At 59.7% G+C, this 17,279-nt stretch overlaps 1 protein-coding gene and 4 non-coding genes across 5 annotated transcripts; all 5 read right to left on the minus strand.

The window, feature by feature from the left end:
• Positions 1-7,269: 7,269 nt before the first annotated feature.
• Positions 7,270-10,804, minus strand: RPL3 (ribosomal protein L3). The gene is made up of 10 exons (XM_040986227.1): positions 10,747-10,804; positions 10,099-10,291; positions 9,692-9,860; positions 9,211-9,346; positions 8,660-8,846; positions 8,302-8,462; positions 8,065-8,166; positions 7,698-7,793; positions 7,457-7,576; positions 7,270-7,367 (listed from the first exon to the last, which is right to left on the minus strand). The coding sequence occupies exons 1-10, from the start codon at positions 10,747-10,749 to the stop codon at positions 7,323-7,325; spliced, it is 1,212 nt and encodes a 403-aa protein (XP_040842161.1). The 5' UTR covers positions 10,750-10,804; the 3' UTR covers positions 7,270-7,322.
• On the minus strand, positions 7,880-7,972 carry LOC121164139. Its single transcript, XR_005885033.1, has one exon. It is a non-coding gene; the product is annotated as a small nucleolar RNA U83B (small nucleolar RNA).
• On the minus strand, positions 8,541-8,633 carry LOC121164138. The gene has a single exon (XR_005885032.1). It is a non-coding gene; the product is annotated as a small nucleolar RNA U83B (small nucleolar RNA).
• LOC121164144 lies at positions 9,347-9,399 on the minus strand. Its single transcript, XR_005885036.1, has one exon. It is a non-coding gene; the product is annotated as a small nucleolar RNA U82P (small nucleolar RNA).
• LOC121164092 lies at positions 10,389-10,448 on the minus strand. Its single transcript, XR_005885011.1, has one exon. It is a non-coding gene; the product is annotated as a small nucleolar RNA SNORD43 (small nucleolar RNA).
• Positions 10,805-17,279: the final 6,475 nt, after the last annotated feature.

Here is a 17,279-nt window from a genome sequence, read left to right on the forward strand (position 1 = left end):
CCAGATGGCAAGGAGCGGATAGTGCACAAGAGGACGGTGGAGACAGCAAGCCAAGGAGTCCAGCGAGGCCGAGGACTGAGGACGCCAGCCTCCTCAGTGGCTCCTGCAGGGCCCCGCAAGGGCTGCCTAGGCTGGCATGAGGTGTCTCCCCTGCCTCGACCCCCTCCGGCCTTCCAGGCTCTGAAGCTGAGCGGAGCAGAGCAAGCAGTGGTAGCTTCCATTCTCAAATGGGACAGGCTGGGCACATTCCTGCCAGGGTGCCTCGCTGCCCCACCCTGCCCCCCCAACACACACACACAAACATACAGCAACCATTGTCTGGCCCAGGCTTTGAGGCCCCACCCCTTTCTCAGGGCCCTGTCCAACCCCCTCACCTGAGCCTTGCCTGGAAGGCCAGCTATGTCACCTCTCTAGGAACCAAGCAAGCATCAGAGAAGGGAAGGGATTGTCCAGGGTTCTCTGACCACATCCAAATCCCTGGGTCCTGGACACCCCACTTATAGCAGCCCAGGCCTGCCCTTCCACCCACTCCCCACCGGCCTCGTGCCATGGCTCCTAGGGGCCAGGCATGCCCCTGCCCCATGCGGCTGCTTCACTCCATCCCACAGGCCTGGAAGGTGACTCAGGGAGGGCCAGCGCGTGCCAGGGCCACCCAGTGCGGGAGCATTCCCCAGGTCCCAGCCGTGAATCCTCAGCCCACGATCTTTCCACCTCCCGCAGGGGACGGCTCAGCTCAGAGCTGCTGGGAGGGACCCGGAGAGAGCCGTGTCCAAAGCAAACCTCCGCAGGGGCGGAAAGGCACGGGGCTCCCCGGGCCGCCCACCCAGGAGCTGGAGTAGAGGGCAGGCACCCAGCCCTCTGGCAGGGGGAGGTGGGGGCCAGGCCCAGCCCTGCCACAGTCTCTCCTTAGCCTTGGCCATGACCTACCCTAGCCCACTGTGTGATGTAGTGCATTTAGAGACTGACTCCCCCATTTCCTGGGTTGGGGTTCCCACTTGCCCTGGCTGTAAAACAACCACCTGGTATACCCCACACCAGCACCCACGTCCTGCCCCGGCTCATCCCACCTCTGACCTGGGCCACCTTTGCTGGCCATTCCTGTCACATCCTGTCTGCCTCCTCCTGCTCCCGCAGGAAGGGAAGCCGGGAACTTCAATCTTGTGCTGGGCAGCAGACAGGCCCTGCGGTCAGGTGCATGTGGCTAGACACACGCCTACCGCCTGCCCCATGGTCAAGGCACCTCACACATGCCCTTGACCTCTGAAGGGTCAGAGCTGTCCTGCCTCTGTCCACCTGCTCTTGGCCTGTAGGTAAACGCCCTCTTGTGTGCTCTGTCCTGTGAGTGTGGATTTCTAACAGAAGCAGCAGGTGTCAGAGCCAGGACAGCCAGGAGGAGGAAGCCAGAGCCGTGCTGGGGCCAAGAGCAACCTCAGGAGGTGTGGGGGGCAGCTGGGTGGGGCCTGAGGCTGCAGGGGATGTTGGCATGCCAGGGTCCACACACAGTGTGGGGGCAGTGTCCATGCTGTTGGATCAGGGCCTCCTGGCCTTCTCGGCTGCCAGAAAACCAGTTTAGAATAGGTCCCCTGATCTGGCCCCGTGGTGCAGCCGATAAAGCCATCTTCTGTGACACCAGCGTCTCACATGTCCCAGTCTTTGCTGCTCCACTTCTCATTCAGCTCCCTGTTAATGTGTCTGGGAAAGCAGCGGAGGGTGACCCAACACCCTGGGCCCTGCACCCACGCAGGAGACCTGGAGGAAGCCTGGTCCATGCAGCTGGCCAGTTGCAGCCATCTGGGGAATGAGCCTATGGACAGAAGATTGTCCCTCTCTCAAATAAATCTGGTAAAAAAGGAAATGAATCCTGACTTCAGGAGAAATCTTGAGGCCCCGCAAGGAAGAGGGAATGGCCAAATCCAGGCAGCTGAGAGCAGTGCAGGAGATGTGAGCAGGGACCCCCCTTGCTCACTTGAAGCCCCAGGTCAGCCAGGGGAGGCCCAACCCACCCCCACATCAGGACCCAGCCCCCACAGTAGGCGTCCAGGGCCACCACGAGGTGCTCACAGTAGGGAGAGGGAGCCACCAAGACTCCCCACAGGAAGCAGCTTTGGCAAGGGGCCAGCGGAGCCTGGAGCAGGGTAACCCCCTGCTGATGTCACTGTCTCCCCAGTAGTGACGTCACTCAGAGCCCAGACTGCTCAGGGGATGGTGGGCAAGCTGAGGCCTGGCTGGTTGGGATCACATCAGCCGCCCGGAGCCCTTGGCAGATGGCCAAATGAGGGACCCCCTTCCACTCCCCCCGGGGCCAGAGAGAACAGCCATTCACCCAGAGCTTCAGAGGCCGGGACAGAGCCTGGAAGGCTGCCCTGCGGTCCAGCCAGCGCTAACCCCTCACACGGCCTGTGGACGGACATGAGGTATGGAAGGAGGAGAGCTGGGGCTGAACTCAAGGTGGGAACCTAGGACCCAGGTTGGCCAAGGAGGCTGCCAATGCTCCCCAACTGCCTCTCCTGGGCCTGGCCTGGGTGTTCCCCTCTGTGCTGCCCCAGGCCCATTTTCCACAACAGCCAGAAAAGAGTTTCTAACCCCTAAGGTTAGAAAAGACAGCCCCAAGGTTAGCACACAGCCCGTAGGATGCTCCCATGGGCAGCCTCGCCCCACCCAGACCTCTCACTGCCCCTGCCCCCACAAAGGGACCCTCACTCCCACCCAGCACCCCTGCCACCACTCTGCACCCATGTGTGGCCTCCAGCAGTCAGGGCTGTTGCACCCCGTCCACGTCCCAGCCCGCACAGCACACAGTAGGCTGACTGTTCACTGGATCCACCCCAGGGTGTTCTGTGGCCCTGGGCATGTGTGAGCAGCAAGAGCAGGTGGGAAGAACTAGTGGACACAGAAGGACCCACCTGGTGCCGACCCCTGGCTTCACCCCCACCCCCTGCCCACTGCCTCCCTCCTGGAGACTTGTGGGGAGCCAGCGGCAGGAATTCCTGGCCCCCACTCAGAGGAGGTGCCCCGGCAGGCCGGCGCACACACACGCCAGGGACCGCTTGGCATTCCAGCTCCCACGGCCGCTGGGAGCTGGCCAAGCAGGGTCCTGGAGAGGCGGCCCCAGGCGCCAGGAGGGTGCACAGGAGGCAGGGGAGGGTGAGGCTGGGTGAGGCGGCTGGGGCTGGCAGCTGTAGCTCAGTGCCCCCCACCTCCGTGTCCAGAGGAAAAGAGTGAGCCCTCCTTCCCGACTAAAGGGGCCCAGGGCTGCTCCTGTTTTCAGTATACCCACAAAGCCCCTCCCAGCTGTGCCCACCCCCACCACCACCACTTGCTCAAGGGGTGTGACTGCCCAGGACACTCTGCATGCCCAGTGGGTGAGGGGAGGGGCAGCTCTCAGCTTGGCCTTTCTGGGTCTCCTTCCTGTCCTGGTCCCCTCCCTTCCTGGGTCCCTGCCAAGTGCGATGGGCTCAGGCAACAGCCCTTACCAGGTTGTCAGCACAGGAGTGGCCGCCAACTCCCCCAGGGGCACACCTGGCCTGCCACCACCCTCTTCCCCACCTCCCCCTCCTGCACCCCCCTCCACCTTCCGACCTGCAGGGAGACATCTGAATTACAGCTGACCTGATCCCAATGTCCAAGACCACAGGACCATTCTGTGACTGGACCCCGCAGAAAATTCTAGAAACACATAGTCCTCCAAGTAGGCAGTTTCAGATCCAACAGACCTGGGAGCATCTCGCATTCCCATCCCCAAGAATGCCGACAGCCAAACCACTTCCGCCGTGTCGCTTCTTGCAGACAAAGCCCAGAAACGCCAAAACCTGCATTTAGGGAATGTTAGGAACATTCCAGAATAACAATCCCATTGTCCCAGAGCATAGGAGCTCCATGTCTGTCACTGCTCAGACCAGGGTACATGCTCCGGCAGCAGGAGCTAGGCCCCAGGCAGGGACTGTGGATGTGGGCTCCTCCAGGGGGCAGGGGCAGTTCTGGAGTGGCCTGGGTGGGAAAGGGAGTGTTGCTTCTGAGCCTCGCTGACACCATTGCCGTGATACCCTCGTGTCTCCAGTGCCTCAGCCATGGATGCCCAGGGCTTGAGTGGCCTGGTGGTCCCTGGGGGTGTGGAGGGCAAGGGGTTTCAACCAATCTGCCCCCGAGGCTGCTGCTGCAGAGACTTCAACCATCAGGAAGGAAACCGAGGCAGCATCTGACCCTGGCGAGGTCACGTCCTGGCCTGTCCTGCACACATTGATCGGTTCTGAGTGACCCAGCCTGTCACTCTCTCACTGATGCCACCGAGTCACCTTCCTGGGGCCCTTACAGATGCCTGTGCTGTGATGGGGTCCCTGCCTCAGCCTGGAGGAGATGCTGCCTGGTCCCCGCAGCCCCTTCCCGGCACCCTCTTCCTCCTCGATGTGGCTCTGACGCCCAGGGCTGCAGCTAAGCCACTTCCCTGGGACTCCCTGCCAAGCACTGCCACCTCTCCAGCCCTGGCTGTGCCAAAGACAGGCCTGGCACCTGCCTCTACCTAGCCCGCGGCGGGCGAATGCTGAGAGCCTCACAGAGCCTAGGCCTTTGTGTGGCAAATCCAAGCCACGTAACAGGAAGCAGGTGCCGGTCTGAGTCTCCGTTTCCCAGACGGTAACACTGAGGTACGGCGAGGTGCAATCGCTCACTCAGGGTCATGTGGGCAGTAAAGGACAGAGAGGGAACTGTGTCCGTCCAAGCCCAACTCCAAAGCCTGCGTGCTGTCCTGCTGCTCCTTCGGCCCAGGGCAGAAGGGCGGGGTTGCTGAACCCACAACTCGGTGGAGGCTCGGCCTGTCTGGGGCCTGGCCAACACCTCCTATGCAACAACCACAGTCATACATGGCCACTCAGAGACACACAGCCACACACACAGGGTCACACGTATGCACATAGATGTTTCCTGACACACACAACACATACATGCTGTAAGAAGCCCTCAGATGTCCCCTCGCCAGTTTCATTTCAATTTTTCCTAAACTGCTTAGCGGAAGTGGCAGCTGCTTTGGACTTGCCTGGGCCACTCACGTGCTCCAAGCTGCGTCCCTTCCTGGCCCCAGTGCTTGGGAAGCTGGGGACATATGGCCCACATCTGGGTCTTGCCCTGACCCACTTGGCCTGCCTTGGCTGTCTCAGGTGAGGATCTCGTGGGAAAAGTAGCCGGCAGCAGGCAGGGATCATAGGTGGGAATGGAGCCACTCCCAGGGTCTCCTGGGAGGGATTCCTCCGCCCTTGATCTCCCACCAGCCAGGGGCCTGTGCACAGCTAGGTGTGACACCCAGCACCCACAGGAGCTACCAGCTGGACCTCACTGTTCGCTGCCCTGACCTCTGTCCCAGTAGAAGTGAAGCCCCCAGTGCCAAGATGCGTGCCCCCCACCAAGACACAGCTGCGTATCTCCAAGCGTGCTGCTTGCTATGCCTGAGGGGAGTCATTCAGCTTAGCCCAGTCACCGCCATCTTATAGTGACCAGCACCTGGGTCTTGGGGTAGCCGGGCTCTGAGGACTGGCCAGGTTCAGCCACCCAGTTGGAGTCCACCCTGAGCCAGGCAAGATGAGCAGCCCAAGGTCAGGCCGAAGCCAAGTCTCCCACATGCGTGGCAGGAGCCCAGGCACTTGAGCCTCAGCCTGTTGCCTCCCAGGAGACACACTTGCAGGAAGCTAGAACTGAAGTCGAGGCAGGACTTAAACCCAGGCCGAATGGCGGCCAAGAGCCCGAGTCATCTGTTAAAACGGGGTAACAGAAACTGCCTTGACAGGTTTGTGGGGGGGCCCGTGTTCTGTCCTGTGGGTGCTGGTTCCAGTCCTGGTCACTTCCTGCTGAGCCACAGGCCAGCCCAGGAGCTTGGGCCCCGCACCCAAGTGCAAGGCCAGGATGAAGGTCCTGGCTCCTGACCAGCCCAGCCATTTGGCGAGCACGAACCAGCACAGCATATAGAAAACTTAATTTTCCAATCAACTTTCCCAAGTTTGTGGAAAATGAAGTTAACAGGTCAACCTATCTTCATGCTTAAAACACCTCAGGCATGTTCAATGGCACATTTCCCACGGGGTCAGAGGTCCCATGTGCAGCACCTCAGTTACGCCTCCTGCTGTCTGGCCTGCCACCCTGCCTGTGGGGAGGCTCCAGTCTGGTCCCTCTATGGGAGGGTTTATGTTGGGGGGCACCTGGCAGGATGCTGGGACAAAGGCATGAGGCAAGGGAGACAGAGACACAGGAACCATGACACCACACCCTCAGCCATAGCTGGCGGTGTTCTAAGGTGAACCCTCAGGTGGCAGCTATTGGTGGCACTCCCACATGGGCCCAGGTATAGTTGCCGTCACACCTTATAAGGCCATGGTGACACCTGGCCCCACCTCCCCATTTCCACTTGCTCAAATTCCACAGACTTATCTTTTAGGACTGGAATGTAGCTCTGGATTGTCATTGCAGGAAGTGTGGGGAGGCGTGGCAGGAAGCCCACACCAGGCCCTGCACTGTGGCAGGCACAGGGAGGGTAACATGGGCGGTGTGAGCAGCAGGACACCTGCAGAGGTGAGACCTTGAGCACTGCCCCCTGTGGGGTTTTGGGAAGGGCACACACAGGATGGATCCCTCACAGGTCTTGCTGGGCACCTCCATGAGCCCCCTGCTGCTGCCTCATGCCCAGGGACAGGGAGGACACGCCAGTACTGAAACCTGCCTGGTCCTTGCAGGGTTGTGACCCACAGGTAAATCAGCTGCGCCTGTGGTCAGCCCAGAGCCCACATTCCCTGCCAACCCAGACGCAAAGTCCCAAACTGAACACCAAGCTTTTCCTAGTTTGCTGTTAGCATGGAGGGATGGGGTCCACTGCCAGGCTCAGTAGAGCAGTGGGTGCCCCCTGGTGGCAGCAAGCAAACCTGGTGAATCCACAGAGAAGCTGAAGATCCCTTGTGGACCAGGGATCCCAGAGATGGCTCACACCTCGTCCCAGGAGCCCAAGGATGGCCACTACCAGCTAGGTAGCCAGCCAATGCCCCAGGGACCTTAATGGGTTGGCATGCCCAAGGCCAGCAACCACCACAGCTGCTCCCGCAGTGACCTCACCAACCCTGCCTTCCCTGTGAACAGCACCCTCAACTGGAAGCCCCCTGCATGTGGTTCTCCACCCCCTACAGTACTCAACACCCAGCCTGGCTCCCAGCAGCTCAGCCAGCACCAGGCAGGCCCTGGGCCTCCAAGGAGAGAAAAGGCTCAGCAGCTTTCCCCCAAACAAAGTCACACACTGAGTTCCTAGAAAGTCACTTTTATTGCGATGCCACAGGCTGCTCATGCTCCAAACATTATGCTCCCTCTTCCTTGGCAATCCTGTCTTTCTTGAGTGGTCCCTGTGGGGAGGGGAAATAAGGAGCAAGGTGAGGTTTGCGAGGCAGGCTGCAGGTGCTTCCACCCCACCGGCGGGCAAAGCGGGTCTCACCATGAACGCCTTCTTCTCCTCCACGGTCTGGAAGCGGCCATGGCCAAACTTGGAGGTGGTGTCAATGAACTTGAGGTCAATCTTCTCCAGCGCCCGCCGTTTGGTCTGCACCAGGAGGGACTGTGGGCCAAGAAGGGGTCATTCCAGCTCAGTCCTAAGGCAGGACTTCCTGCTAGGATCACCACCCCAAAGCCAAGGCCAGGTGGGCACTTCCAGCTGCTGTCCCCGACCTCTCCCTCACCTTGCGCAGGGTAAGCACACGCTTCTTGGTCCCCACCACACAGCCCTTGAGCATGACAAAGTCGTTGGTCACTTCACCATAGTGGACAAAACCACCCTAGGGGAAAAAAAACACATCAAGGCCATGGTCAGTGGGCTGAACATGAGGCACAGCATTTCCAAGGCCCCCAGATCTGGGCCAAAGCTGTTCTCAGAAGGAAGGCAACAGGGAATGGTTCCACAGGGGGATTCAGGCACCGTGCCCGGCGCTCATTCCAGGCCTCATCACCAAACAGCTGTGCCCAGACCGCCCTGCAAGCCCCTAGCTAGAGCAAAGCCCTTGCAAGGCACAGAGCCAGGCACTGGACCCCGGCGGCCCCGGCACTCACCAGGGGGTTGATGCTTTTGTCCGACAGGTCGTAGTCGGTGGAAGCGTTGTTCTTGATCAGCTTGCCATCCTTGATCAGGTAGCCCTGACCGATCTTGTAGATCTGAAACAGCACACGGACGTCACGGAGGAGGTCCAGGCTGGCCGATACAGCCTCAGGGCTGGGCTCTCAGCCCAGGAGCAAAACCCACAGCTGGCAAGGAGGGCGAGTCGGAGCCCAGCTTGCCCAGGCCCTCACCTTCTTGTTGATCTCCGTGCGGTGATGATAGCCTTTCTGCCCAGCTCGCGCCACAGAGAAGGCCACACGCGCAGGATGCCAGGCCCCAATGCAGGCCACCTTGCGCAAGCCGCGGTGCGTCTTGCGGGGCAGCTTCTTGGTGTGCCAGCGGCTGGTCACGCCTGGGGAGGATCAGCATGGTGAAGGTCCACACCCACCCCAACCTCAGCCCAGTCCCCTGCAGCTCAGGGCTCCCACCAGCTGTTCTCAGAAGGAAGGCAACAGGGAATGGTTCCACAGGGGGATTCAGGCACCGTGCCCGGCGCTCACTCCAGGCCTCATCACTGAACAGCCAGGTCCCGCCCGCTGCGGCTCTCACCTTTGTAGCCTTTGCCCTTGGTCACACCGATGACATCAATCATCTCGTCCTGCCCGAACACCTGGTTCACGGGCACCTGCTGCTCCAGGCGCTCGCGGGCCCAGTCCAGCTTCTCGGCCACGGTGCCGCCGTTCACCTGGATCTCCATGAGGTGGGCCTTCTTCTGGCGCAGTGGCAGCAGGCGCATCTGCAAGGAAAGACCTGTCAGGCACACCTCTGGACAACCATGCTGCAGCGCACAGCGAGAAGGGAGGGAAGAGGATCTGGGATCCTTGGTTATGCCCGCTGTGACTATGGGGATCAGCGGTCAGGCCCAGTCCCTAACACCTGTCTGCCTGCCCTGGGTACACTGTCAAGCCCAAACAGGATGGCCTCAGCGACATTCTGAGCTTCTACCTAGGAATGCCCAGCCTCGACCCAGAGAACCTGCCGACTCCACCGGGCCCTGCCCACTCATGCAAGGCTGACCCTCAGCTCCACAAACACCAAGGGGTCAGCTCTAGGCCCGTCCCCAGGACACAGCGCCCTCTGCTGGCTGTGGGAACACACACCTGCGTGTGGGCGATGACACGGATGACCTGGCAGTATTTCTTCATGCTGCTGAAGTCCTTCTCCAGCTGCTTCTTGCCCATGTCGTCCTGCCACTTCTTGCAGTACTTGGTAAAGGCCTTCTTCTTAGACTTGTGCCTTCAGGAGCAGAGCAGAGTGGGCAGGGGCCGGGCGCAGGCCTTCATCACCCCGCAGCGGGGCGAGCGGAAGGCACCGGGCACCGCACGGGTATGGGCTCATTGCCGGCTTCCAAGCAAGCTTTTCTGCCGGCAAGCGGAGCCTGGACGCAGCTCATCGGGCAGAGCCGAGCGGAGCTGGGCGAGGGCCACAAGGTTAGTGGAGAGTCTGTACGCACGCAACTCGGGCGCCACGACCCTCACGAGGACCCCCAGGTCAGAGGTCCCCGTCGCCTTCGCTGCCAGCAGCCACCAAGGGTGGATGGAGCGTGCGGAGGGCCTGGAGCCCACAGGAGAAGTCCCTTACCAGTTCTTGTAGAAGCGCCTCTTGCACTCATCGCTGATGTGCTCCGCGAAGATGGTCTTGAAGGTGCGAAGGCCACGCGGCGTTTCCACGTAGCCCACGATGCCCACCACCACCATGGGCGGCGTCTCCACGATGGTCACGGCCTCCACCACCTCCTTCTTGTTCACCTCTGCAGGCCGGGGGAGGAGATGCAGTCGGCCCAGGGAGCCGGGCCTTCCCACCCCAGTGCTGACGCCCTTCCCTTGAAAGCCTTAAGCCCCAGGCATCAGGGCCCTGTCGGCCCAGGAGCCGCCGGGTAGCAGACAAAAGCTTTAACGCGGTTCGGCCCAGCGAGATCTGCACCACCCAGCCCGCAGGGAGACTGCTGGACCCCGCCCGGCCCGCTGCCCGCCCCGGCCCGCACGTACTGGAGCCCGGCCGGTCCACCTCGCGCACGATGTGCGTCATGCCGGCCTTGTAGCCCAGGAAGGCCGTCAGGTGCACGGGCTTGGAGGCGTCATCCTTGGGGAAGCTCTTCACCTTGCCGCGGTGCCGGCTGCTGCGTTTGCGCGGCAGGAAGCCCAGGGAGCCGTGGCGGGGGGCCGAGAACTTCCTGTGCGACTGGGGGAGACGGACCCGATCAGCGCCCGGGCCACGCGGGGCTCCCCGAGCACAGCCCCGGGCCACGCAGGTCGGCGATGGCCGGACCCCGCAGAGCCGGGTCAGAACTTGACAATCAGCACAGAGTCTCTGTCCGCCCGTCAAAAGGCTCATCACGTGCAGCTCTGGAGGTCGCGGGGCCTCGCTCGCCCACCCACTGCCCTCCCGGCCCAACAAGCTGCTCCGAACGCGGCTGCCTTCCATGCCTGCCGGTAACCAGCAGGCCACAGGCGCAGCCGTCCGCAACCCCTTCCTAAACAACCACGGAGTTCACGGAAATAAGCCCGACTGAGGACACCTCTGCGTCCCTCTTCTCCCGAGAGAGGGCTGGCAGCAACCGCCAGCCTAGGATGGCGACGATGACCGCGGATACAGCCCAGCAGGAGCCACACACATGGGAAATGAGGAAAACTCACCATCTTGCTGACTAGCCCGCCGGTAGAGGTCGGCAAGCACGCCGCACACGGTATATAAAGACGCTCATGGACCCGCCCCTTCCGGCGGACGTGCGCGCTCCCGCAGCGCACGGCGTCGGGTCAAGGGGGCGTGCCCGGAGGAGGAGCCACTGGCACGCATGCGCCCTCGTTGTGGTAGGAGCCATCTGCTGCCCGGTCGCCGCGCGGGCGTTCTACGGCAAGCGGCTGAAGACAAACCTATTCAACTGGGCCCTCAACTTGCGGACCAAAGGTGTGGGGTGCGTAGTCAGTCTACGGCGTCCGACTGCGGCCAAACTTGACCCTGAAGCAACGTGGCGGCGCCGTGAACCGGTCGCCAGCCTTGCAGTGGGTTGCAGTCTCTTACGGGTGGCCAGCTTCCCCTCCCACACAGCCTTCCTCTCAACCGCCCCTGGCCGACCATTCCTCCCCTCCAGCTGTCGCGGTCCGCACTGCGTTCTGAGGGCTTTGGGAGCTGCGAGGGCGCCCCAGTCAGCGTCCAGCCTTGGGGTGCTGGCTCCACGTGTCCGGCCTCCGAAGACCCCCGCTCAGCTCCGCCTGGAGCCCCGGGTCCGCTCCCCCGCCGCCCTTCATTCTCCTGACTTCCCAGGCTCCAGCAGGCGCCCTCGGGATTAGCAGGACCTCGAAAGGACGCCGCCGGTGCACGGGGTCCGCTGTGATTCCAAGCCCGGCCTAGGCGCCCGCTGTAGCTTAGAAAACACTCCGCTTCACCCCAGCGCCTAGGCAAGGCTCCGGTGGGTCTTGCACCCCTACCGGAAATCCTAGGAGCTGAATGTGTTTTCAAGGTTCTCCTCCCTTTTTTCCTAAAGCAGCCGAGCTATGTAGGGAAGGGTGAGCACCGGTGGCCCCCACCTTCTCAGGATTGCTGGGCCCAGCTAGATGCCTCAGTGGCTGAATCCTCATCTTGCACGCGCCAGGATCCCATATGTGTGCCAGTTTGTGTTCTGGCTGCTCCACTTCCCATCCAGCTCCCTGCTTGTGGCCTGGGAAAGCACCCGAGGACGGCCCAAAGCCTTGGGACTCTGCATCCATGTGGGAGAACTGGAAGAAATTCCTGGCTCCTGGCTCCGGATTGGCATAGCATCAGCAATTGCGCCCACTTGGGAAGTGAATTATCGGACGAAAGATCTTTCTGTCTCCCCTCCTCTGTATATCTGACTTTCCAATAAAAATAAATCTTTAAAAAATATATCTGGGGTGGTGCAGTGGTGTAACTTCACATCAGCTCAGCTCTGGCTGTGCCAAGCACTTGGGAAGTGAACCACCAGACGGAGGAATGCCTTCCAGGTCTCCCATCTGGGTGTAGGGGCCCAAGCACCTGGGTCATCTTTTGCTGCTTTTGTAGGTGCATCAGAAGGGAGCTGGATGGGAAGTGGCACAGCCAGGATGTGAACAGGGGTTCGTGTGGGATGGCAGCATTGCAGGCGATAGCTTTCTGTGCTGTGCCACAATACCAGCCTCCGTGCTTTAAAAATAGCTTTTTTAAAAAAGAAAAAAAAAACAACTTTTATTTTTATTGGAAAGGCGGATATACAGAGAGGAGAGACAGAGAGGAAGATCTTCCATCCGATGATTCACTTCCCAAGTGAGCGCATCGGCCGATGCTATGCCAATCCGAAGCCAGGAGCCTCTTCTGGGTCTCCCACGTGGGTGCAGGGTCCCAAAGCTTTGGGCCGTCCTCCACTGCTTTCCCAGGCCACAGGCAGGGAAGGGAAGCGGGGCTGCCGGGATTAGAACCGGCGCCCATATGGGATCCCGGGCATGCAAGGCGAGGACCTTAACCACTGTGCCATTGCGCTGGGCCCATAAATAGCTTTTTAAGAAAAAAATATATATATTTATTTTTATTGGAAAAGCAGATCCACAGAGAAGGAGAGCTATGGCTCACCAGGGGGCTTCCCCAACAGTCCCACTCCCAGACCCAGACCTCACGCGTGTTAGTGGGTATTAGGCTGATACCCTGCACAGTCTGCCCCCCAGTCTCAGCCTTCGTGTGTGCTGGTGGATGTTGAGCCCAGCCAGCCCCACACCCAATTCTTGGGTGAGCCCGCAGGTGCTACATCCTGGACCAGCCCAGCTCATTCCCAGTGCCCATGAGTGTTGGTGAGTTCCATGGTCATGCCTAGCTCAGTCTGTCACCACTTGCAGCCCTTGAGCAAACCAGCTGGTATGGCAGTCCCACAGGAGTGAGCCCACCGGCCCCCACAGAATCTGCTCTCAGACCCAGTTCTCTCATGAGCTGGAGTACCATGGCCCAGCCTAACACAGTCCACACTTTGATATTCACTGGCAGGAACTGTGCCCAGGCGCTGCCAAGCAGGCCTCCAGCCCTAGCTTTCATGTGTGCCTGTGGCTGTTGTTCCTTCCATACCAACTAGCCCAGCTCAGGTCTCCCACGTGAGCAGTTGTGTTGGTTTGGCCCCAAAAGGTCCTCCAGTTTTCCTCCTCTAACCACCCAGTCCCAACCCTTCATTCCCCTGCAAGTGCAGCGGCCAGGTTGGTGGAAGTTCCCCGGAAGTCACTCCTCACCTGTCACATTCCCCCTCAGCAGTCCTCCCTCCTACCATCCCAGACCCGTTTCCCTGAGCAGGTCACAGCCCCTGTGCCCGCACGAGTGCAGACCCCCAAGCCTGGTCCTCCGGTGATGCATTCTGCTGGCCTAGGGCTCTGCTGCCCACCCAGAGCCCACACGTACTTGACACCTGTGCACAGGTCCCAAGACCCTGTCTGCTGGTGTGCCAGTGTCTGCCCCGCAAATATCCTTTTTTTTTTAAAATATTTATTTATTTTTATTGCAAAGTCAGATATACAGAGAGGAGAGACAGGAAGATCTTTCATCCGATGAGTCACTCCCCAAGTGGCTGCAACGGCCGATGCTGAGCCAATCTGAAGCCAGCAACTTCCTCCAGGTCTCCCATGCAGGTGCAGGGTCCCGAGGCTTTGGGCTGTCCTCGACTGCTTTCCTAGGCCACAAGCAGGAAGCTGGATGGGAAGCGGGGCTTCTGGGATTAGAACTGGCACCCATATGGGATCCCAGTGTGTTCAAGGCAAGGACTTTAGCAGCTAGGCAACAACATTGGGCCCGCACTAAGGTATCTTAGCTGACGTCCTAACCACTGCGCCAAACACAGACCTTGTATTGACGCAATTAGGCATCAGCTAAACTGCTTCGTCCCTCCATTTACTCAGGGCTGTCCTGTAGCTGAGTTGGCTGTGGTTGCCCCATCTTAATTAGGTCACTCAGGGAGGGTAGAGGCCTCCCCGGCTCATAGATGGCGCACAGTTCTATGTCCCTTTCCCCACAGACCCGCCTAGGGGAACCGCGGCTATGAAGAGTACGAGAAACTTCCAAGGACACCCAGGAGTGACAGAGCCGAGAGCAGATGGCCCCGCCAGCCTCCGGCAGGCACAAGGCTTGTGTTCCCTGTCCCATCAGCCCACGGTACGGTCACGATCACCATGCACTCTTGTTGTGACAAAGCAAAACAGCACGGGGGATGTAGCGGAGGGCCGGCCCACACTTGGTCACTGTATTTGAAGATGTGCACAAAGAGACACGTGGCATAGTTACAGAGAATAATGCTGAGCAGACACGTGCCCTTGACTTGCTGCCCCAGGGCCTGCCGGGAAGACGATCTGCAGGTCATCTTGCTTGCCTGCCCACTCTGGAACCTGGTATTCAGGGGTACGCCTGTGGCCCCGAAGCCACCCCTTGCTTCTACCTCACTGGCATCCATGTCCCCAGCCACGAGGCACAGGCTGATGGAGGCTGGCATGCATGTCCTCAGGGTGGCAGGGTCAGGCCCTGGGAAGCGCTGGCTGAAAGGGGTGGTGGTGGCTGGGGGATGGTGGTGACAGCTTCCAGGTCTACCCGGCGCAGCCTGGCCCACTGCAGGGGCTGCAGGCCACTGCCCCGCACGCTCCAGGTTGCTTGTCCCAGGGCCACCCACAGTCTGTCCAGGCAGCGGACCAGCAGGGACATGGCCACCTGCCGCAGCACCATGTGCAACAGCAGCTCCAGGGCCTTGCTGTTCTCATGACGGACGTCAGCCAGGCTGTAGTAGGCCCACTGGGCCATGGAGACCTCTGCCCGCAGGTGCTGCAGTAGCCACAGGAGGCAGCCCCGGGCTCCGTGGAGCAGCTGAATGCTCCAGGCATGTGTGGTGGTTAGCAGCTGCCACAAGGTCCACTGGACAGGCAGCTACAGGCAGGACTGCCAGGGCAGGATAGGGAGCAGTGCCCGGCCAAGCACCAGACTGCCACGCCACAGCATGCAGAGGCCCAGCATGGCGATGGAGAGGCAGTGCCAGGCCACACTAGCTGCCTCAGCCTGCAGCCCCAGTAGGGGCGCAGAGATGGACAGGAGCTGCCAAGTACCCTGGCCCAGCCGGCTCCTGCCCTGCAGGGCATGCCCCCAGCAGCTGGCAGTGGTTTGGGTAGGGGTCCCTCATGACCCACACACTCTGTGCCCAGGCTCCCGTCCAGGGGGCATAGGGTGGTATTCATTCCACAAGCCCATAGCAACTGGCTCTCTGTGCCCAGGACCCTGGCCCCCAGGCCTGGTGGTTTGCAACAATCAGTGACAACACAAAAGCTCAGGGTGTGAGCACGTGGCAGAAAGAGGCCATTATTGCTTTGCCAGGCAAGGCAGGTAGCATTGGAAAGGAAGATGAGGAACTCAGCAGGTGGGGAGGTGGGGGGACAGTGGCTCCTGCACAGGGTGTGTGACCAGCAAAGCACAAGTTCCCGTAGGGCGCCTGGTGGCTCATCCCCATGAGATCCCACCTGGCAGCTACAGGGGCGCCAGGTCTTAAGCTGTGCTTAGACTGCTAAAGGAAGTCAGGCTTTTTTCCTTCTGGGGTACTTAACACCAGCATGGGGTTTGACATTTTCAGCCTTGGGTATTTTCTTTTCTTTTCTTTTTTTAATACTTGAAAGGCAGAGTTAGAGATATCTGTATTTTTTAAATTATTTATTTTTATTGGAAAGTCAGATATACAGAGAGGAGGAGAAACAGAGAGGAAGATCTTCCATCCACTTATTCACTCCCCAAGTGGCCAAAATAGTCAGAGCTTGGAGTAAAGGAGAGTGTGAGTCAGGGTGCTTCCTAGGGGCAGCCAAGCTAACTGCCTGTACATGGGTAGGGAACGCTGGCCTTACTGTCTTTATCTACAACATACAGTTTGTAAAGACAGCTGAAGGACACCGACAGAGCATGTGACAGGCTCAGTCCTGGCGCCTTCCAAAGCCCTGGAGAGTCCCTCACCTTTGCAGCGCCCCCCTCTGGCAGCCACTGCCACTGCAGACTTGAATCTTCCCATGTGCCATTTGCATTTCCTTACTGGAGACACAGTACCCAGCTGCTGAATCACTCCCCAGCTGTTCATAGTGGCTGGAGCTGGGAGCCAGGAACCCAATCCAGGTCTCCCACATGGGTGGCAAGGGTGGTTGCCCTCACTGGAGCCACTGTGGTATGGTGGTCACAATACCACCTGGGACCTGTGGGACCCTCACATCCTGTATCAGGGCTCCTAGTTTGAGTCCTGGCTGCTCCACTTCTGCTCCAGCTCCCTGCCCGTGCAGACCCTGGAAGGCAGCAGGTGATGGCGTCAAGCATGTGCGCCTCCACCACCCGCCTGGGACACGTGCATGGACTTCTGGGCTTCCTGGCTTTGACCTTGGAATTAGGGGAGTGAAGGAGCAAATAGGGGATCTGTCTCTCATGTCCAAATGAAATAAATGCACAAATCAACCAAACTTTGAGAAAAAAATTTAAAAGACCGATCAGGGTTAATGTTAAGCTACAGCCTGCAGTGCCAGCATCCTATAGGGGCACTGGTTTAAGACCTGATGCTCCACTTCCGATCCAGCTCTGTTATGGCCGGGGAAAGCAGCAGAGGTGCTTGGCCCCTGCATTTGTGTGGGAGACCTGGATGAAGCTCTTGGTTCCTGCCTTTAGCGTGACCCAGCCACAGCCATTGTGGACTGCGTGAGAAGTGAGCCAGCCGATGGATGCATCTCTCTCTCTCTTATTCCTTCTCTTTAGCACCAATTTTCAAGTAAATATTTTTTAATCTGATTCAGGAGTTGAAACCAAGTCTCTGCAGAGGGCTCCAGGGCGCCAGGCTTTTTTTTTTATCTAACCCACACCTTACCATGCTAGGCTAGCTTTCACACTGTGATCAAGGGCCTCTCTGCTTTACCCAGCACCAAGCACATAGTGTGACTTGCTAAGTACCTGTGGATGCACATGACATGCTCCTATATTGTGCCAGACACAGAGATGGTGGGCGGCAACTGGCTCACAGCCCCTCGGCTCCCTAGGCGAAGAAGCTGAGTTCACGGCAGATCGAGGGGCAGCCCTGTCTTGGGAAGGGGTCCACCCTGCTCAGCACCGGAGCAGCTTACTACCAGGTTGGCCTGCAGCCCCAGTCGTTGCCTGAGCATTCATTTGTGGATGGGAGCAGCTTATAGCTGAGCCAAAGGTCATTCAT

This window comes from Ochotona curzoniae, unplaced genomic scaffold, assembly GCF_017591425.1.
Source record: "Ochotona curzoniae isolate NIBS_2020 unplaced genomic scaffold, NIBS_Ocur_1.0 contig_1014, whole genome shotgun sequence".
Lineage (NCBI taxonomy): Eukaryota > Metazoa > Chordata > Mammalia > Lagomorpha > Ochotonidae > Ochotona > Ochotona curzoniae.

Bases quoted from the DNA above. Each gene is read 5' to 3' on its own strand.
- RPL3 (XM_040986227.1), bottom strand. The intron at 8,167-8,301 runs GTGAGGGCCTGG...GTGCTGTTTCAG, and splicing joins GCACGGAGATCAACAAGAAG to ATCTACAAGATCGGTCAGGG. The intron at 7,368-7,456 runs GTGAGACCCGCT...CCCTCCCCACAG, and splicing joins AGGAGAAGAAGGCGTTCATG to GGACCACTCAAGAAAGACAG.